Source organism: Tachysurus fulvidraco, chromosome 12 (assembly GCF_022655615.1).
Source record: "Tachysurus fulvidraco isolate hzauxx_2018 chromosome 12, HZAU_PFXX_2.0, whole genome shotgun sequence".
Classification (NCBI taxonomy): Eukaryota; Metazoa; Chordata; class Actinopteri; order Siluriformes; family Bagridae; genus Tachysurus; species Tachysurus fulvidraco.
In genome coordinates, this window is record NC_062529.1 from 4,173,715 (window position 1) to 4,194,182 (window position 20,468).

Below are 20,468 nucleotides of genomic sequence, written 5' to 3' on the forward strand. Positions count from 1 at the left end.
GCTCCACATACAGATCCTACAACACACACACACAGTGTACTAATATGCAATATTACACACATACAGTGTACTAAAAAATGGCTTCACTGTCGCAAAACAATGAATTCCATTCATTTTGTTTCTATTATTTTAGATTTTTCACATATTAAATATGAAACAGAAGACAAACCTGTTGGAGTTTCTGCTCCTCTGCTTGCCGTTTCTCTGCCTGCGCCTTGTTCTTGGTGTTCTTTATGGCAGCGACTTCTGAGTGCAGGTCTGTGGTCACTTCCTGCATGTAGAGCAGACGCTGAGCAAAAGTGTCCACCTCAGACTGCAGCTCTGACACTGTGATCCGTCACACACACACACACAAAACATGGAAGTAACTTCACCGGACTGTGTGTGTGTGTTCTCTCACCCTGTGTGTGTGTTGTCTCAAACTGTGAGTGCTTGTGTGTTCTCACTACATGTGTGTGTTTCTCTCATTCTGTGTTTGTGTTCCGCTTACCCTCTGTGTGTGTGTTTCTCTCACCCTGTGTGTCTGTGTGTGTTTCACTCACCCTGTATGTGTGTGTATATATGTGTGTGTGTTTCTCACCCTGTGTGTGTATATATGTGTGTTGTGTGTTTCTCTCACCCTGTGTGTGTGTATATATGTGTTTCTCTCACCCTGTGTGTGACTATATATGTGTGTGTGTGTTTCTCTCACCCTGTGTATGTGTGTACAGTATATATGTGTGTGTGTGTTTCTCTCACCCTGTGTATGTGTGTACAGTATATATGTGTTTCTCTCACCCTGTGTGTGTCTAAATATGTGTGTTTCTTTCACCCTGTGTGTGTCTATATGTGTGTGTGTGTTTTGCTCACCCTTTATGTGTTCCTTTTTGACCTGTTCAGTAATGCTTCTGTACTCATTCCTCGTGATCTCCAGCTGCTCCTCTGCTTGTCTCCTGTCACTGGTGGCTTTAGCTCTGTTCTCTTGCAGAGTCTCCAGAGAGGCCTGCAGTGTGGCAAGATCCTGCTGTTCACTGTAGATAATGGTGCAGAGCTGCTCACACCTGGATTTCTCCATCTGCTCCTCCATCACCTAGAGCACATCATCATCACACAGTTTATTCTTCTCATTACACAGCAACTTACCATCACATACAACTTCTTATTTATTAAAGAAAGGCATACTGAACCTGTTCTCCACTTACAGCAACTTTTCATTTTAACTCAATCTGGATCCTGTTCTCACTCCAGATGTTTGTCATATTTTAAATAAATGTTTATTTCTAGCACTAAAAAAGCTATTATATGACTTAGTGATGAATGAAAGCTACATTAAAAGTATTTGAGAGACTTTTCAGTAGAGCAGAAAAGTGAAGATATGAGCAGAACCTTCTCCTGTAGCTTCAGCTCCAGTCTCTCCAGCTGCTCGGTGAGGTGCTTCTTCAGAGCCGACTGGAATCTCTTCATCAGAGGCTGGGGAACGAATCTGATTATCAACTTCATTACATTTTCAACTTTCTTTTGTATCATAATAAATCTCTTATAGACTATAGGTATTTAAGCCAAAGATTCAGCTACTCTAGCAGAAATATATTAACACAATATCATTGAACTGGAAAAAGAGTTAAACTTCACATCATTTCAGAGAAAATATTACGATAAGATGTAAAACATCTGGAGATTCAGATTCTGTAAAAAGTCACAGACGTGCTCAGGATCCAAGACGATGAGCTCATCATATTCATCATCATCATCATCATCAACAGCTTCTTCATCATCATGTCTCGTCTCATCTCCCTCGGTGTCTGTGAAAGCCGCCTGACACAAACACATCACCATCATCATTACTCTTCCATCTGGACAAGATATATTAACGCTTTAAACATCAGGACTGAAGAATAAACCAGTTTTATATTACATAAAGCTACAAATATAAAGCACAAGAAGCTGCAGTTTGCTTAATAACACACTGATTGTTTTTTTGTTGTTGTTGTTGACTGTAAATGTGAATAAAATCCGATCTGAATACTCAGCAGATCATACAGTAATTGAAAGAAAAACATGAGGAGAACAAATCAACACCTTCTGACCACCTTCTGAATTCAGGATTAGATCCTGAAGATAATGAATGTATAAATCTACAGGTCTCTGTGTTCAGACTGGTTTCATACTGTACAGGTGGATGTGAGGGCAGGACATCAGAACATATTTTTTTGTTAAATAAAAGTTTTTTGGTCACCTGCTGAGATTCACTGACATCAGAAAGAAGCTCTGCACCACGTTGTGGATCATCTGGAGGTTCTCTCCTGTCTTCAGCCTGCTCTCTTTCAGCTCTCTCCATCTTAACACAGAGGAAATGCTTTTTAAATAACGTTTATGTGAAAGCAGCTGACATATGGCTAAACTGCACTGATGAACATGTGGACTTGTAAAATATACAATAAGCAGTTGCAGTGAACTGAAAGCTCAAACTGTCCAAAGGTTAAATGTGAAATCTCTTCTTATTCTTATTCTTCAGAAAATAACACATTAATGTTGTTAACACCGTTAAAGCTTTGTTTTGTTATTTAAAACACGAAATGAACAGAAATATTAACAAATCCTCACCTTCTTTGTCCTTCAATAAAGTTCCTTTATGAACAATAAAAGCTCGGTACCGACGTTACACTGACACATTAAAGTGCCATCAACGCTGATAAGCCTGTTGCTAAGCAACCTTAAACTTCCGGAGGTTTGAGAAAACAAACGTTTTTTTTCCCCACACTATAAACTCTTAATAAAAATATATTTTTCTTTCTTTTTTTATTTAAACAAGCAAGAATAATTAGAAAGGTAATTTAATTTAAAGTTTTCCGCACTTTCCTCCCGCACGCTAGAGGGAGGTATGACGTCATTAGTGGGATAAGGACAGAAAGCGCCGAGAGAAATGTGGTGAAAACTCAAATGCAGAGCAGAAGGAAAACAGTGCTTTAGTTCTACAAATCTTTTGTCTTATTGCCAGATTTCTAAAACACCTTTAAGATTCTGAATTTACAGTGTCATTATAAAAAAAGGATTGACAAGGTTTTTGTGTGTTCCTTTATTATTAACACACTTCCTGTTTATTACAACAGTCCTGACAGTAAAATAAGTGGATATTTTTAATTTGCACCTTCCTGAAACCTTCTGTACTCTGAAGTCACAAAGGATTTACTGATATCAGTTTCCCCAAAATAAACACCTGTTTTATATTATTTTAATTATCTTGCAATAATAAAGACATCTTCATTTCATTTGTTTTTCTTTACCTTTGTTATGAAGCTTTAAAAAAATCTTCAAATCTGCTTTATCACTTTCTATTTAAAAAAAAAAAAAGGAGACAGGGCTATACAAGCAATAGTTGTGACGTCACAAAATAAAGAAAATCTTCACATCTTTGAGCCAATTATGTCTGATCCTCAAATTATTATGACACGTTACTGGTAATGTTTGTCTGTGGAACCTGAACACGGGCTAAAGGGAAGTTGTTCTGGTGGTTGTTATGGTAGCATGGTAAGTATATTAATAGTCATGTGACTAACATGAGCTAGCTTGGTAGCTGTTAGCTACTGTTGAGGTGTCTCAGGAATTTTGTCCTAAGAAAATGAAACATTTTACATGTTCTTTCTGCAATAAACTTAACTTTTGACTGAATTATTATTGGATGATAATAAGCTCTGATTATACAGTCTAATAGCAGCAGGGAGAAAAGACCTTCGATAAGAACCTGCTCAGAGATGCAATTGTTTCATACAGGAGGCGAGAGCCATTCTCCATCAATGATGTTAGCTTAGCTACCATCCTCCTTTCTCCCACCTCCTGTACAGTGCCCAGAGATGATGAACAGAAACAGCTGGTTGATCTAACAAACATCATCATTAAACAGATGTGTGTCTGTATAAAGTGCTGTATATTGTAAATATCCTAAAACAAGTCTGATTATCAAATGACATTTAGAGATGTGCGTGTACACATTTAGGCAGGAGTATTGAGTTCTGCAGTATTAGTTTTAATGTCTGTGAAAATCAGAGGTAAACAAAGCAGCAGTTGACACTGTAATGGTTTATTCCATCATCATGTTGTTTCTCCCCTGAATGAAAACAAAAAGGAACATGTGTTAATTTGAGCTCCAGTGGCATTGAAACAGAGAGTAAAGTGGAAAAGAGTCTGACAGAGAGAGATCCTCACTCTTTGAACTTCCACTCTTGCCGGCACATGGGGCACTGCTGCTGTACCTGCTGCGAGTTCAGCCACTTCAGGATGCAGTGCATGTGGAAACAGTGTGAGCACTGACCCCACACGAGCGGGCAGTCATCCCCAGGAACTTTACCTGCACACATGAGGTATAGAAGCACACATACTTTACAGTGTTCAGATTTGGTGTTCAGATGAGTTCATTATTCTGTGACAAAATTATTGTAGAAAAGTGGATTACAGTCTGGACAGCAGCCATTAAACGGAGCTCTGCAGATGCCACAGTTCTCATCGTTGGCCACCCAAAGCCATGAAGCAACACCATGCCACTGCTTTATCTTCACCTTCATCTCTATCTGCTTTAAATATATTTAAAAAAAAATATATATATATATACAAAACTGAAGTCAATCAAAGCAAGAAACAGGGTAAGAGCTATTATGAAGAAACATTCTAAATGTACAAAGGAATAATACAAGATATTTTAAAGATTTTAACTGTCAGAAAAAAAGGTAAGGATATAAATAAATAAATAAACAAACAACATGTATTTGACGTCATTAAGAGAATAAACTCAAATAATGTCATATACAATAATGTAGAGATTTAAAGACTGTAGAGATTTTTAGAAATATGGCAATAAGACAAGAAATTCCCTATAAATACCGTTTCGTAGAACTAAAGCACTGTTTTCCTTCTGCTCTGCATTTTGAGTTTTCACCACATTTCACTCGGCGCTTTCTGTTCTTATCCCACTAATTACGTCATACCACCCTCTAGCGTGCGGGAGGAAAGTGCGGAAACCTTTAAATTAAATTACCTTTCTAATTATTCTTGCTTTTTGAAAGAAATAAAAATAAAAACAGAAAAAAAACTATTTAGTAGTCGTTGTTCATTTATTTTTAATAGTTTATCATTTAGAGTTTAAGAGCTAAAAAAAAAGAACCCGGTTGTTCCGGAAGTTTAGGGTTGCTTAGCAACAGGCTTATCAGCGTTGACGGCACTTTAATGTGTCAGTGTAACGTCGGTACCTAGCTTTTATTGTTCATAAAGGAACTTTATTGAAAGGCAAAGAAGGTGAGGATTTGTTAATATTTCTGTTCATTTCGTGTTTTAAATAACAAAACAAAGCTTTAACGGTGTTAACAACATTAATGTGTTATTTTCTGAAGAATAAGAATAAGAAGAGATTTCACATTTAACCTTTGGACAGTTTGAGCTTTCAGTTCACTGCAACTGCTTATTGTATATTTTACAAGTCCACATGTTCATCAGTGCAGTTTAGCCATATGTCAGCTGCTTTCACATAAACGTTATTTAAAAAGCATTTCCTCTGTGTTAAGATGGAGAGAGCTGAAAGAGAGCAGGCTGAAGACAGGAGAGAACCTCCAGATGATCCACAACGTGGTGCAGAGCTTCTTTCTGATGTCAGTGAATCTCAGCAGGTGACCAAAAAACTTTTATTTAACAAAAAAATATGTTCTGATGTCCTGCCCTCACATCCACCTGTACAGTATGAAACCAGTCTGAACACAGAGACCTGTAGATTTATACATTCATTATCTTCAGGATCTAATCCTGAATTCTGATTGGGCAGAAGGTGTTGATTTGTTCTCCTCATGTTTTTCTTACAGGTATGATCTGCTGAGGAATGAGATCGGATTTTATTCACATTTACAGTCAACTTCTTGTGCTTGTACAGGCAGATTCTTGTGCTTTATAGTTGTAGCTATATGTAATATAAAACTGGTTTATTCTTAGGTCCTGATGTTTAAAGCGTTAATATAACTTGTCCAGATGGAAGAGTAATGATGATGGTGATGTGTTTGTGTCAGGCGGCTTTCACAGACACCGAGGGAGATGAGACGAGACGCGATGATGAAGAAGCTGTTGATGATGATGATGAAGATGAAGATGATGAATATGATGAGCTCATCGTCTTGGATCCTGAGCACGTCTGTGACTTTTTACAGAATCTGAATCTCCAGATGTTTTACACCTTATCGTAATATTTTCTCTGAAATGATGTGAAGTTTAAATCTTTTTCCAGTTCAATGATATTGTGTTAATATATTTCTGCTAGAGTAGCTGAATCTTTGACTTAAATACATATAGTCTAGAGATTTATTATGATACAAAAGAAAGTTGAAAATGTAATGAAGTTGATAATCAGATTCATTCCCCAGCCTCTGATGAAGAGATTCCAGTCGGCTCTGAAGAAGCACCTCACCGAGCAGCTGGAGAGACTGGAGCTGAAGCTACAGGAGAAGGTTCTGCTCATATCTTCACTTTTCTGCTCTACTGAAAAGTCTCTCAAATACTTTTAATGTAGCTTTCTTTCATCACTAAGTCATATAAAAGGTTTTTAATGCTAGAAATAAAAAATTCTTTAAAATATGACAAACATCTGGAGTGAGAACAGGATCCAGATTGAGTTCAAATGAAGAACAGGTTCAGTGTGCCTTTCTTTAATAAATAAGAAGTTGTATGTGATGGTAAGTTGCTGTGTAGTGAGAAGAATAAACTGTGTGATGATGATGATGTGCTCCAGGTGATGGAGGAGCAGATGGAGAAATCCAGGTGTGAGCAGCTCTGCGCCATTCTCTACAGTGAACAGCAGGATCTCGCCACACTGCAGGCCTCTCTGGAGACTCTGCAAGAGAACAGAGCTAAAGCCGCCAGTGACAGGAGACAAGCAGAGGAGCAGCTGGAGATCACGAGGAATGAGTACAGAAGCATTACTGAACAGGTCAAAAAGGAACACATAAAAGGTGAGAGAAACACACACACACATATATATATACACACACAGGGTGACAGAAACACACACACACACATATATAGTCACACACACAGGGTGAGAGAAACACACACACACACATATATAGACACAAACACAGGGTGAGAGAAACACACACACAAGGTGAGAGAAACAAACACACAGGGTGAGAGAAACACGCACAAATATATACACACAGGGTGAGAGAAACACACACACACATATACACATACAGGGTGAGAGAAACAGACAAACACACAGGTTGTGAGAAACACACACAAAAGGGTGAGAGAAACACACATGTAGTGAGAACACACAAGCACTCGCAGAGTGAGAGAAACACACACTCACACACAGGGCAAGAGAACACACACACTCACAGGGTAAGAGAAAACACACACAGTTTGAGACAACACACACATACAAACACAAAGTACAGTCTGGTGAAGTTACTTCCATGTTGTGTGTGTGTGTGTGTGTGTGTGTGTGTGTGTGTGTGTGTGTGTGTGTGTGTGTGTGTGTGTGCGTGTGTGTGTGTGTTTGTGCGTGTGTGTGTGTGTGTGTGTGATGGATCACAGTGTCAGAGCTGCAGTCTGAGGTGGACACTTTTGCTCGGCGTCTGCTCTACATGCAGGAAGTGACCACAGACCTGCACTCAGAAGTCGCTGCCATGAAGAACACCAAGAACAAGGTGCAGGCAGAGAAACGGAAAGCAGAGGAGCAGAAACTCCAACAGGTTTGTCTTCTGTTTCATTTTTTAAAATTTGAAAAAAATCTAAAATAATAGATATTTTACCTCAAAATGAAAAAATGATTGGAATTCATTGTTTTGCGACACTGAAGCCATTTGTTGTGCATGACATATTAGTACACTTTGTGTATGTGTGTGTGTGTGTGTGTGTGTGTGTGTGTGTGTGTGTGTGTGTGTGTGTGTGTGTGTGTTGTAGGATCTGTATGTGGAGCATCTGATGAAGCAGGTGGAGAAACTGAGGGAGCAGATCGCTCTGTATGAGCTGCAGACACTCGCACAGACCAAAGACAAGGAAGCAGCCAGAGATGCCTTAGCTGAGGTCAGGAACTAAGCATATTAATTGTTTATATTAATGTACTCACTTTGACACCTTATCATTTCCATAGTAACAGCTTATTCACAGATATTCATTTTAATTTAGTTGATAAGAAAAAAATGCTGTGCTGTAAGAGGAATAAAACACAATAAAATTGTGTGTGTGTGTGTGTTTTGCAGGCTCAGTTGGAATTAGACTCTATAGTAGTGGAGAAGAAGCAGATACTCCAGCAGTTAAACAGCAGCATGATCGAGATGAAGAGGAGAGATGAGGCTTACAGCACGATGCAGGAGGCACTGAGGTGTGTGTGTGTGTGTGTGTGTGTGTGTGTGTGTGTGTGTGTGTGTGTGTGTGTGTGTCTGTGTGTGTGTGTGTCTGTGTGTGTGTCTGTGTGTGTTCTGCATTCATAACTGTAGTTTATTTTCACAAAGCCTTGTTGTGAGTCTTTCAGCATTGTGACATTGTTTGTACGATCGGTTTTAAAGGTGATCTCCGATTGGTTATCCAAACCCCTCCCCCTTTTAGGTCAGCCAATCAAGAGTTGCGTGCTCTGGACACAGAGTTGGAGGGATACAATCGCTCCATCACACAGGAGCAGGAGAAGAATGAGGTGCTGACAGTGATGGTGAACCGCGCTGAGCTTAACAGAGACACCTACAGGAAGCTTCTCACACAGATAGGCACAAAGAAGGAGGCACTGCAGAAACTCTGCACTACATACACACGCACACTCCAGGAGACTGAGAAGAGCCTGACCAGTGTGACCACCGTGAGACACACACACACACACACACACACACACACACACACACACACACACACACAGACTGCAGGAGTCTGAGAAAAACCTGAACACGGTCAAATACAAACTCTGAGACTGTGTGTGTGTGTGTTTGTGTGTGTGTGCGTGTGCGCAGGAGTGCAGTGCTCGTCAGTCGGAACTCACTATCCTGACGAAACAGATAGAGAAGGAGGCATGTGTGAGGGTGGAGCTGGAGGAGAAGATCATGAGGAAAATGCAGGAGCAGCTCACACACGACAGCAGTGCCAAACACACACACCATCTTACCATGAATATTATGGCTCAGCACAGAGAGAAGGTAAGAGTACACACACACACACACACACACACACACACACACACACACACAAAATAATATAAATAGAGTAATTTTCTTCTGTGTGTGTGTGTGTGTGTGTGTGTGTGTGTGTGTGTGTGTGTGTGTGTGTGTGTAAAACAGGAAGGCCAGCTTGCGAAAGTTAAGGGCGACTCAGCTGCAGTGACGTTGGAGGTCAGTGAGGTGGCGCTGCGTCTCGAGGCTCTCTCTCGCCTGCAGCAGGAGCAGGAACAGGAAGTGAAGGAACGGAACCAGCTGCTTTTGACCAAAGAGGCAGCGGTCGCTAAACTCATCTCTACCATCGAGCGCAACCAGGCCACCATCAGCATGTATAACAAGAAGATCGAGCAGATCAGGGCAAGCACAGGGGTGAGTCATGACAAGATACACACTCCTCAAAACCCTTTCACTGACACACACACACACAAACACACAGTGTGTTCTGCTTCCAGCAGTTTTGTCTACTTTTACTGTCTTTTGACTGTGTGTGTGCATGTCCGTGTGTGTGTGGGAGCAGCATGAAGACCTGGGTCCTCTGGAGATTGAGGTGAGGGCTCTGAATAAACAGCTGGAGGAACTTGGGGCCGAGCGGAAGGAGCAGCATCAGTCCTGGCTCTGGCAGCAGGGGGAGCTAGTGAGACTAAGACAGGAGAAACAAGCACAAAGCAGCGCAACCCAAACTCTAAACACACAGCTCACCATCCTGCAGCAGAGGAACATCCGCAACAAGAGTACACAACACACATCTGTTCAGCTTCAGATTCTAAATAACTTGCAGTTTTTAGCAAATTTTATGTCTTTAAATTGATGTAGTGAAGATGTTAAAGATCATCTCACAGTGCAGCTGAGTTCTGGATTGTGATTGGTCAGAAGTTGTTGATTCATTTTCGATAACAGCAGCCTTAACAGCAGTGTTTTAGGAACATGAGAACAGAGAAAAAATTGATTCTGCTGAAGGAAGAAATGCTTGTAGCTGCTAGAAACGAAGTGAGAATTTGAGCTGTATACACTGTTATAGAAAAATAATCTTCAGCATGGGAATAGGAACAATAAGTTCTATTCATTAATACATCTAGTATTGCTGTATAGACTTCTTCTCTAAAAGATATAAAATGTAGACATGTATAGATACGTGTGTGTGTGTGTGTGTGTGTGTGTGTGTGTGTGTGTGTGTGTGTGTGTGTGTGTGTGTGTGTGTGTAGGTGAGATTGAGCAGGAGGAACGTGGTCTGGTTGAGTTGGAGAGAGAGTCTAAAGTTCTGAGGTTAGACATGGAGAAGCTGAATTCACTCCTGAACCAGAAAACACAACTGAAACAGGAGCTGGAGCAGAGCAATAGCCTGATGGAGAAAAGCTTCATACAAACACTCAAGGTACTGCTACACACACTCTCACACACACTCTCTCTCTCTCTCTCTCACACACACACACACACACACACACACACACACACACACACACACACACACACACACACACACACATTTATTCTAGATATAATTTCCTGTAGTGTGTGTACACATATATCAGCTTGCATGTTTGTGTGTGTGTGTGTGTGTGTGTGTGTGTGTGTGTGTGTGTGTGTGTGTGTGTGTGTGTGTAGGATGCAGAGAGGGAGTCTGTAGAGATGCAGTTGCGTCTAGAGAAGCTCCAGGAGGAAAAAAAGCAGTTACTGAACAGCCTGGAGGAAGCAGAGTGAGTACCCCCCCCCCCCCCACACACACACCATTAACAGCAAATCAATTTACCTATTAATATGTAACTGTATCCTAGTAGAGCAAACATGCATTTTGTGTGTGTGTGTGTGTGTGTGTGTGTGTGTGTGTGTGTGTGTGTGTGTTTGTATGTGAAGGCGACAGATCATGTTGTGGGAGAGAAAAATTCAGCTGGCAAAGGAGACTCGTTTGGCTGTGGAATCGGAGGTTGGAAAGGGGGACATGCATACCATCAAAGCTGAGATACATCGCAAGGAGGTGTGTGTGTGTGTGTGTGTGTGTGTGTGTGTGTGTGTGTGTGAGAGAGAGAGAGAGAGAGAGAGAGAGAGAGAGAGAGATAAGGAAAGTTATTTATGATAATGTGTTAAGGATTTCTGTGCATAACAGTATATTTGTGTTTGTGTTTTATTTGTATATTGTGCGTGTGTGTGTTTCAGCGTCATTACAACCAGCTGTTGAAGCAGCGGGAGATGATGTTGAGGGAGATGGAGGCGGCAGTCGCTCGACGTGAAAACATAGTGAGACGCAGCGAGGCTCAGACACAGAGCAATCGCAAACACACAACACGTGCCAACCTTCAGAACACACTGCAGAACCTTCAACGCAACGTCTTTCAGACACACAAGGTGTGTGTGTTGTGACTTTATGTCATGAATCTGCACAAAACATCCCATAATTCTGTGAAAAATCAATGTGTTTTTTTTTTCAAAATAATTTTTGATTGTGTTTTGATTGTGATTAGTCCAGTGGAGTTGAGATGAGTTTTATTCCTAAAAGAACCCATAGCTGGTTAGAGAACATATGTAAACAGCAGCTTCACAGAGAACAAGCAGAAGTCTAAGACAAAAAAATCCCAAATATCCCAAAAATCCATCAGAGTGACACTAAATCTATTATTAAACAAGCCGAACTCTACATAGACAATTCAACCAGACCTCCTTTTTACTAATTTTAATGCCTGTAAAAACTATAAAAACATTCTTTAAGCATGAAGGCAGCAATTAAAGAAAAAACATTTCAAACATGTGACCTTGCTGTGGTCGCGACTGAGTTTGGATCGGCTCGAAAACAACAAAGTGATTACATATAGAACACAGAATCATTTAGCCTCTCATTCATCAGGGACCCCCGGGAAATATAATGCCTCTGCCAAGTAGTGACGGAGGAAGCAACAGGGAAAGAATTGTCAGTGAGAAGGTTAAAAAAGGGATGAGTCAGAAAAACTACTCTGACTAAGAAATTACTGAACATCACCGCTCTTTAATAGCTCTTCACAGCATGAGCACTGTTCAGTATATTGCATGCTTTCTAGATATGCAATCCAACAAACTCTGGGCTTTTTACCCTGAACAGATGTGACACTCTGATTGACTCAATAATCTATTGTTGCTCCCAATGGAAACTGGTTCCAATGGAACAAATGTAGGGGTTTATTTCAGGTGAATACTTTTGTTTTTCAAACTTATTCATTTATCTGTTGCAGTACACTAAATTATTTGTGTGTGTGTGTGTGTGTGTGTGTGTGTGTGTGTGTGTGTGTGTGTGTGTGTGTGTGTATAGCAAGCAGAGGAGTGTAGTGGTGTGATAGCACAGCTGCAACAGGAGCAGAGTTCTCTTTCTGAGAGTCTGAGAGAGAAGCAGATGCAGATCACTGACCTCAAAAACACTAGCTCCGCCTATAAAGATGACATCAAGAACATGCAGGAGACCAAAGAAAAAGTGGGTATTCACACACACACAGAACCCGGAGAAACAGTCTCTTCACAGGGCTAGAACGTGATCAATAGCTCCATTTTTCCTCTGTACCACCACTGAGTGTTTTGCTGTAGTGATTTGAGTTGAGGGACTGCTCTGTTGTAATCTGGTCTAGAACCTGGTTTTGTTTTCATTTGCTCTCTGCTCTAAAAATAGGCCATTTATCATCTTGTTTTCAGCTCCAGAACTACCTTTGAGTCCTATTTTTTAAAATCTGCTCTAATTTCTGTTGTCCTACACTCAGGAACTTGTCCAAATCTGGCTTTAGATACTTTCCTTTGGAACCTTATTAAATGTTCTGTGGTTGTCCTTTGCAGAACCTGATCCAGCTGCTGGCTCTGCAGTCTCGGGTGAAACAGCTGCAGTTGGTGATGGAGGATCGCTATAGAGCCACAGCTAAAGGAGAAGATGCGCTGCAGCTTGCCACAAACACTCTGCAAGAAGAACTGAACACGGTCAGACATGGCACACTCTAGAACACAGAGAACATCTAAAATTTTAACAACATCTAAAATTCTATAACATCCAACCTTTTAGAACATCCAACATCTAATTATCTAATTCAACATCTATTCTAGAACATCTACTATTATAATGTATTAACATACTTTGAAGTAAGACTAAGATCTTGAGATAGGTAACATTTGGGAACTTCTAATATTATATTACTTTTTTGCTGCATCTAGGATTTTAAAACAGCTGATATTTTAAAAAATGTAAAATTCACAATGGTTCTTATATATGTATGTATGTGTGTGTTTGTATGTTTGTGTGTTTGTGTTTGTGTGTGTGTGTGTGTGTGTGTGTGTGTGTGTGTGTGTGTGTGTGTGTGTGTGTGTGTGTGTGTGTGTGTGTGTGTGTGTGTGTGTGTGTGTGTGTGTGTGTGTGTGACAGACCAGAGATGTTCTTCAGCAGGTCCTCCAGGACTATCCGCAGTACAAGCCTCTGCTCCACAGGATCTGTCTCCTGGTTTCTGCACACACACACTCAGAGTAAGAGTAACAGGCTGCTGTGACATTCAGCGGTTCTTGTTGTGTAACTGGCAGCGTGTCTTAATTCCCACTGAGCTCTAATAAAAGTGAACTTGTTCAGCCAAGTATGCAAGTTTATCTCTCGCCATTGTGTACCTCAGAGATGCACCACTCCCTGGAGTCCTGCATTCACAAGCTGTCGTCTGCTGTCCTAGAGCTCATATAATGTATATTATATTATGTCTTTATTTTATATATATATATATATATATATATATATATATATATATATATATATATATATATATATATATATATATATATATATATATATATATATATTTGCATTTCTTTCTCTTTGCTGCTGTAACAGAGAAATTTCCCCATTGTGGGACGAATAAAGGTATATCTTATCTTATCTTATCTTATCTTATCTTATCTTATCTTTTCACACAGAACCTTTTTATTCCTAAAAGTCCTTTCAGGATGAGGATAAAGACAAACTCTAGATATTCTGCAGTCGACCAACAGCGACATCCTGGAAGTGTGCGTTCTGATAAGAACATTGTACAAACTTCTAGAATATCCAACATTTTGACCATTTAGCATTCATCCATAGCATTGAGACTAACATTGTCTGTGTTTGGACACGTACCATTCTAGAACATCAAACACTGACTAATTTTTGCCCATCTAGTGTGTTCCTGTAACTTCTTACATTCTAGAAAATTTAACATTTACAAAAACTTCTAGAACCTTTAATGTAGTAATATGTCTGAGCGTCTGTCTGTGTAAAGAGCTAACATTCTAGAACAGACAAATGCCTTTTAGATTCCAGACAGATATGAACAATGATCTTACCAATGCTGTTGATCTCAAAGATGTTCTCGTGCTGTTTACTTTAGACCTGTGCGTACAACGTGCCACACTCACCTCCTGCACACAATACTGTTCAGCACGAGCCAGACCCCACATCTGGTTTATCAGCATTACGTTCATATTCAGTGTTAAGACAATAGAAATACTGTAAGGTTTCCACAAACCGCTACATCAAATAAATTCAGTTACTTCCAGGGTTAAGCAAATTAAACGTAAAAGTGAAAATGTATTAAATATATAAACAGGTCTTAGCTCATCTTAGCTCATTTCTTTACTCTTTTACTGCAATATTACACTAAAAGAATACAGAAATGTGTTTAATAATATTAGAAATCTGCCAATAAAAGAATAATATGAAGACATATAAAAACATGTTTAATAATCTGGTAGAGTTCTAAGAGTGGCACTGATATATATCTGAGTGATTATACTCGAGATGTTTACAGTGCTGTGTGAACCATAAACAAGGAAATTGGTAAATGGTTATGGGTAAATAAGTATGAGGATGCTGTTTGTATGAGGAGCTCTATCATACCACCTAAAACAGCTCTGAATCCTACTTCGCTACAGCTTCTAGTTCATCATGAGAACAAAGCACAGAGAAACATTAATAACACATTTATAAAATGCTCTAATGAACTTTACCACAGCCAAAAAAGTGGTGTCTCTGTCATCCAGAGCATGTGAGTGTCCATTGTTGAGGATGCAACATGTTTCAGGTGCAGATAATCAATTAAATGTGTTTTCTTTTATCTGTCATTAAAACACACCCAATAATATTTTCTTTAATTATTTTTAAAATTTCCTGGGAGGAGATTCTGGAGGTTATGTTAATTTTTTTCCCCTCACTCATCCAAATGTAGAATTAGTTCAAAAAAGTGTCATTGCCCAAAGCATTATGTAAGGAAATCTAATTTCACAATACATTCATTAATCTAAATCATACTTAAGCATGTTGATTAACTGAGATGAACTCTGTGCTTTTTTCTCTCGCTCTGTGTTTGTGAATGTCAGTTCCAATGTCACTATGAGCAAAAATGCAGTCTGTATGGTTTACAGAATCTTTTTTAAGCTACCGCTAATGTGATCATTTCTAAACAAAATGCCAATTCTGTCGCTACTCCAAGCCGATAGGGGCCAGTACGTACAGCCCCAGGTATAGCAGCCGCCCCCTTTCCAAGGCCAGGTGCGTGGTTTGCCGTGATCGTATAGTGGTAAGTACTCTGCGATGTGGCCGCAGCAACCCCAGAAGTAGCGAGAAGTTCACCACATCCATTAGTTACTAACGATCGGGAGACCCGTGAGCTTAAACGGAATGCGCAAACGTTCACTCGTTGCCGTCAGCAATAGTCTGGGCTTCTTTTTTATTCATTTGCCAAAGCATTATGTAAGGAAATCTAATTTCACAATGCATTCATTAATCTAAATCATACTTAAGCATGTTGATTAACTGAGATGAACTCTCTGTGGTTTTTCTCTCTCTGTGTGTGTTTGTGAATGTCAGTTCCAATGTCACTATGAGCAAACATGCAGTGTGTATGGTTTACAGAATCTTCCTTTTTTAAGCACAGTAGGCCTAGATTGGATGTGAGTTTTTTCGTCGCTCAACAGTGCGTTAAAAAAGGCTACCGCTAATACGATCATTTCTAAACAAAATGCCAATTCTGTCTTTACTCCAAGCCCATAGGAGCCTGTACGTTCATCCCCAGGTATAGCAGCCGCCCCCTTACCAAGGCCGGGTGCGTGGTGTGCCGTGATCGTATAGTGGTTAGTACTCTGCGTTGAACTCTCTGTTGCAGTCAGCAATAGTCTGGGCTTCTTTTTTATTCATTTGCCAAAGCATTATGTAAGGGAATCTAATTTCACAATGCATTCATTAATCTAAATCATACTTAAGCATGTTGATTAACTGAGATGAACTCTCTGAGTTTTTTTCTCTCTCTGTGTGTTTGTGAATTCAATTCAATTCAATTCAAGTTTATTTGTATAGCGCTTTTTACAATAGACATTGTCTCAAAGCAGCTTTACAGAACATAAACATAAAGCAGAAGGTAGACATAATTAATGATAAAGGAAATAACGAATAATAAAAGAAATAAGAATTAACAGAATAAAAATTCTAGATTATTATTAGATGTATATAGTTCACAGTGTGTATGTATTTATTCCCCTATGAGCAAGTCTGAGATGACTCAGGCAGCAGTGGCAAGGAAAAACTCCCTTAAATTGGTAAAGGAAGAAACCTTGAGAGGAACCGGACTCAAGGGGGAACCCATCCTCATATGGGTGACACTGGGGGTGTGATTGTAATATACAGTCAAACAAATGGTGTATTGGTGTGAGGTTTAAGGACTTCTGATCTTCTGAGTACCACAGAGTCTAACTGGAGATGTCTCAGGATTCTTAGAGTCGGCCTCGGCTGAGTGGATGTCCAAAGGCTTCGTCCCACAGAGGACGATGGGAGCTGGTACAGTGTCTGGATGCCTCGGGATGGGTACAAAGAGAAAAGCAGTGGAAAGGGATTAACATATCTGCCGTTCATAAAAATGTGCTGGTCTGATGTACTGGTGCATGATATTATGGGATGTATTATGTGTACGCCTGACTGAAGAGATGAGTTTTTAATCTACATTTAAACTGGGAAAGTGTGTCTGAGCCCCGAACACTATCAGGAAGACTATTCCAAAGTTTGGGAGCTAAATAAGAAAATGCTCTACCACCTTTAGTAGACTTAGATATTCTGGGAACTACCAAAAGCCCTGAGTTTTGTGATCTCAGAGAGCGTGAAGGATTGTAACGTGTTAGCAGACTAGTTAGATACATGGGAGCTAAACCATTAAGAGCCTTGTACGTAAGTAGCAGCAGTTTGTAGTCAATTCTATACCTAACAGGTAGCCAGTGTAGAGATGATAAAATTGGGGTTATATGGTCATACTTTCTTGTCCTAGTGAGAACTCTGGCAGCTGCATTTTGGACTAACTGTAACCTATTTATTAAAGATGCAGGACAACCACCTAGTAATGCATTACAATAGTCCAGTCTAGAGGTCATGAACGCATGAACTAGCTTCTCAGCATCAGATACAGACAGGATGTTTCTCAGCTTGGCAATGTTTCTAAGGTGGAAGAAGGCTGTTTTGGTAGTATGGGCGATATGATTTTTAAAAGACAAGTTACTGTCTAGTATAACACCGAGGTCTTTCACTGTCGAGCTACTTGTAATAGTACATCCCTCTAAATGGGAGTTAAGTTGTGAGAGTTTATGTGCACTGGTTTTTGGACCTATGAGTAGTATTTCAGTCTTATCGGAGTTTAACAATAGAAAGTTGCAGCTCATCCAGTCTTTTATCTCTCTAAGGCACCGAGTTAATTTGGACACTGTGGCTATTTCATCTGGTTTTGATGAGATATATAACTGTGTGTCATCAGCATAACAATGGAAACTAATCCCATGTCTTCTAATAATGTTCCCTAATGGAAGCATGTATATAGAGAAAAGCAGAGGTCCTAGAACTGATCCTTGAGGGACCCCATAATTAACTGGTAGTAAACTGGAGGATTCACCATTTAATTCTACAAAATGGTATCGGTCAGACAGATAGGATCTAAACCAGCTTAAAGCCTGACCATGAATACCTGTGTAATATTGTAAGCGATCTAGAAGAATGTTGTGATCTATAGTGTCGAATGCAGCACTAAGGTCAAGTAGAACTAATAGTGACATACAGTCTTGGTCCGAAGCTAAGAACAAGTCGTTTGTAACTTTAACAAGTGCAGTTTCTGTGCTATGATGGGGCCTGAAACCTGACTGAAACTCTTCAAGGATATTGCTCTCCTGTAAGAAGGAGCTCAGTTGAACAGACACAACCTTTTCAAGTATTTTAGACATAAACGGGAGGTGTGAGATAGGTCTGTAATTTGATAGTTCATTAGGGTCTAAGTTAGGTTTTTTGATGAGTGGCCTAATAACTGCCAACTTAAAAGACTTCGGGACGTAACCTAAAGATAACGAGGAGTTAATGATATTAAGAAGAGGCTCACCAGCTTTATGTAACACTTCTTTCAGTAATTTAGTTGGGATGGGGTCTAGTGAACATGTTGTTGATTTAGCTGTAGTAATAAGTTTATCTAACTCTTCCTGTCCTGTACTTGTAAAGCTGTGTAAAGCCTTAGGTGAGATTGTGTCACTGGTTGCTCTCATATGTTGGGCGTCACCTATTTTATTCCTGATACTTTCGATTTTATCAGTGAAGAATCTCATAAAGTCCTCACTACTGAAATGTGATGGAATAGTGTGTTCAGATTTCTGATTTTTTGTTAAACTAGCCACTGTGCTAAATAAAAACCTGGGGTTGTTCTGGTTATTTTCTATGAGTTTGCTCAGGTGCTCAGCCCTAGCAGCTTTTAGAGCCTGTCTATAGCTGGACATACTGTCCTTATACGCAATTCTAAACACCTCTAATTTAGTTTTTCTCCATTTCCGTTCGAGGTTACGGGTTTCTCTCTTGAGGGTGTGAGTGTGACTATTATACCATGGTGCAAGTGTTTTATCTCTAACCTTCTGTAATCTGACTGGGGCAACAGTGTCTAATGTGCTAGTGAATATAGCGTCTATGCTGTTAGTCATTGCATCTAGGTCGTTTGAGTTTGAGGGTACATTAAGAAGTCCAGACAGATCAGGCAGGTTGTTTGTGAATCTGTCTTTGGTGGTCGAAATAATGGTTCTACCGAGTTGATAACGTGGTGAGACACAGTTAGTCTGTTCTATAGGTAGTGTGTACATTATAAGGTAATGGTCTGTGATGTCATCACTTTGGGGTATGATATCTATATCAGTGACCTCTATTCTGTGTGATATTATTAAATCTAGTGTGTGGTTACGTCGGTGAGTTGCACTAGTGATGTTTTGTTTGAGCCCAAGTGAGTTTAGTAAGTCCATAAATGTGAGTCCTAAAGCGTCGTTTGTGTCGTCAACATGAATGTTAAAGTCTCCTACAATTAATGCTTTGTCAAAGTTAACTAATAGGTCTGAGAGAAAATCTGTGAATTCTCTAAGAAAAACTGTGTAGGGCCCTGGGGGTCTGTACACGGTCGCTAGAGCAAGAGACATCAGGGATTTCTTCGTGTGCACGTGCGATAGTGTAACATTAAGGACGAGCACTTCAAAAGAACTAAATCTAGGCTGTGTTCTCTGGGTAACAGTGAGGTAATCACTAAGGATAGTGGCGACACCACCTCCACGACCAGTCAGACGAGGTTCGTGCTTATAGATATATCCTGATGGTGTAGACTCGTTTAGACTGATGTATTCATTTGGTTTAATCCACGTTTCGGTGAGGCAGAGTGCAGTAAGGCTATTATCTAAGATCATTTCATTTACAATAAGTGCTTTGGGTGCAAGAGATCTAATGTTCAGAAGTCCAAACTTTAAGAACTGTTTTTGTTTGTTTCTTTGGCATTTTTCTGGTCTAATTACAGTAAGATTATTTCGAGGACTTCTCGTGTATTTACTTTTGGATCTCACTGCTCGGGGAACAGACACAGTTTCTATAGGGTGAGCTATGTGTGCATTTTCTGTGTCAATGTGCTGAGGTGAAGGATGGCTATTAAGATTTAAATTTAAAGAGTAGTTTACCAGTCAGAAGGTGTTCAGCGCCCTGGAGATGTGGTCCGAGAGGATCTCCGCTCCAACTCTGCTGGGGTGCAGGCCGTCAGCACGGAATAGCCTAGGACGCTCCCAGAAAACATTCCAATTATCGATAAAGAGTAGTTTCTGAGCCTGACACCATGACTGTAACCATTCATTTAAAGCGAAAAGTCTACTGAACCTTTCAATTCCTCGCTGGTAAGTTGGAAGTGGTCCAGACACGATGATCCTCGTCGTGGGTGATGTGCTGCGAACCGTCTCCACCAGGGTGTTGAAGTCCCTCTTCAGGATCTCTGACTGCCTCAGGCTGGTGTCATTCGAGCCGACATGAAGAACCACAGCTTTGGTGTT

General features: G+C 40.0%; 3 protein-coding genes across 10 annotated transcripts in view; 1 reads left to right on the forward strand and 2 right to left on the reverse strand.

Moving 5' to 3' along the window:
• The window catches only part of LOC113651171 (coiled-coil domain-containing protein 40-like), a 9,839-nt gene extending 7,108 nt beyond the window's left edge, over window positions 1-2,731 (reverse strand). For all 5 annotated transcript variants that reach the window (XM_047821521.1, XM_047821520.1, XM_047821518.1 and 2 more), the window contains exons 1-7: window positions 2,584-2,731; window positions 2,216-2,317; window positions 1,684-1,794; window positions 1,366-1,449; window positions 850-1,069; window positions 170-327; window positions 1-16 (exon numbers count right to left, since the gene is read on the reverse strand). The exon at window positions 1-16 is cut by the window's left edge and continues 107 nt beyond it. In XM_047821521.1, coding sequence (XP_047677477.1) covers window positions 1-16; window positions 170-327; window positions 850-1,069; window positions 1,366-1,449; window positions 1,684-1,794; window positions 2,216-2,317 — 691 coding nt within the window. In that variant the 5' untranslated portion in view covers window positions 2,584-2,731. The remainder of the gene's footprint in view (window positions 17-169; window positions 328-849; window positions 1,070-1,365; window positions 1,450-1,683; window positions 1,795-2,215; window positions 2,318-2,583) is intronic.
• Window positions 2,732-3,982: 1,251 nt separating this feature from the next.
• Window positions 3,983-5,007, reverse strand: anapc11 (APC11 anaphase promoting complex subunit 11 homolog (yeast)). Of its 3 annotated transcripts, none has more exons than XM_047821523.1 (4): window positions 4,855-5,007; window positions 4,430-4,544; window positions 4,183-4,324; window positions 3,983-4,084 (listed from the first exon to the last, which is right to left on the reverse strand). In XM_047821523.1, the coding sequence occupies exons 2-4, from the start codon at window positions 4,536-4,538 to the stop codon at window positions 4,069-4,071; spliced, it is 267 nt and encodes an 88-aa protein (XP_047677479.1). In that variant the 5' UTR covers window positions 4,539-4,544; window positions 4,855-5,007; the 3' UTR covers window positions 3,983-4,068. The 3 variants fall into 3 exon arrangements, with proteins under 3 accessions (XP_047677479.1, XP_047677478.1, XP_047677480.1); XM_047821522.1 differs by having other exon boundaries at window positions 4,430-4,547; XM_047821524.1 differs by lacking the exon at window positions 3,983-4,084 and having other exon boundaries at window positions 4,179-4,324; window positions 4,430-4,547.
• Window positions 5,008-5,152: 145 nt separating this feature from the next.
• Window positions 5,153-13,720, forward strand: ccdc40 (coiled-coil domain containing 40). 2 transcript variants are annotated; one of them, XM_047821515.1, is made up of 19 exons: window positions 5,153-5,265; window positions 5,532-5,633; window positions 6,024-6,143; window positions 6,375-6,458; window positions 6,740-6,959; window positions 7,546-7,703; window positions 7,915-8,037; window positions 8,214-8,335; window positions 8,560-8,803; window positions 8,952-9,134; window positions 9,276-9,521; window positions 9,670-9,883; window positions 10,355-10,524; window positions 10,755-10,846; window positions 11,004-11,124; window positions 11,304-11,492; window positions 12,427-12,585; window positions 12,939-13,076; window positions 13,516-13,720. In XM_047821515.1, exons 2-19 carry the CDS (start codon window positions 5,532-5,534, stop codon window positions 13,615-13,617), a joined length of 2,787 nt encoding a protein of 928 aa, XP_047677471.1. In that variant the 5' UTR covers window positions 5,153-5,265; the 3' UTR covers window positions 13,618-13,720. The 2 variants fall into 2 exon arrangements, with proteins under 2 accessions (XP_047677471.1, XP_047677472.1); XM_047821516.1 differs by having other exon boundaries at window positions 5,532-5,615.
• Window positions 13,721-20,468: the final 6,748 nt, after the last annotated feature.

Excerpts from the sequence above, each read along its gene's own strand:
- ccdc40 (XM_047821515.1), top strand. The coding sequence starts at position 5,532 with ATGGAGAGAGCTGAAAGAGAGCAGGCTGAAGACAGGAGAGAACCTCCA. Across the intron at positions 6,459-6,739 it reads AGCTGAAGCTACAGGAGAAG|GTGATGGAGGAGCAGATGGA; the intron begins GTTCTGCTCATA and ends GATGTGCTCCAG. Across the intron at positions 12,586-12,938 it reads TGCAGGAGACCAAAGAAAAA|AACCTGATCCAGCTGCTGGC; the intron begins GTGGGTATTCAC and ends TGTCCTTTGCAG.
- anapc11 (XM_047821523.1), bottom strand. The coding sequence starts at position 4,538 with ATGAAGGTGAAGATAAAGCAGTGGCATGGTGTTGCTTCATGGCTTTGG. Across the intron at positions 4,325-4,429 it reads TAATGGCTGCTGTCCAGACT|GTAAAGTTCCTGGGGATGAC; the intron begins GTAATCCACTTT and ends TCATGTGTGCAG.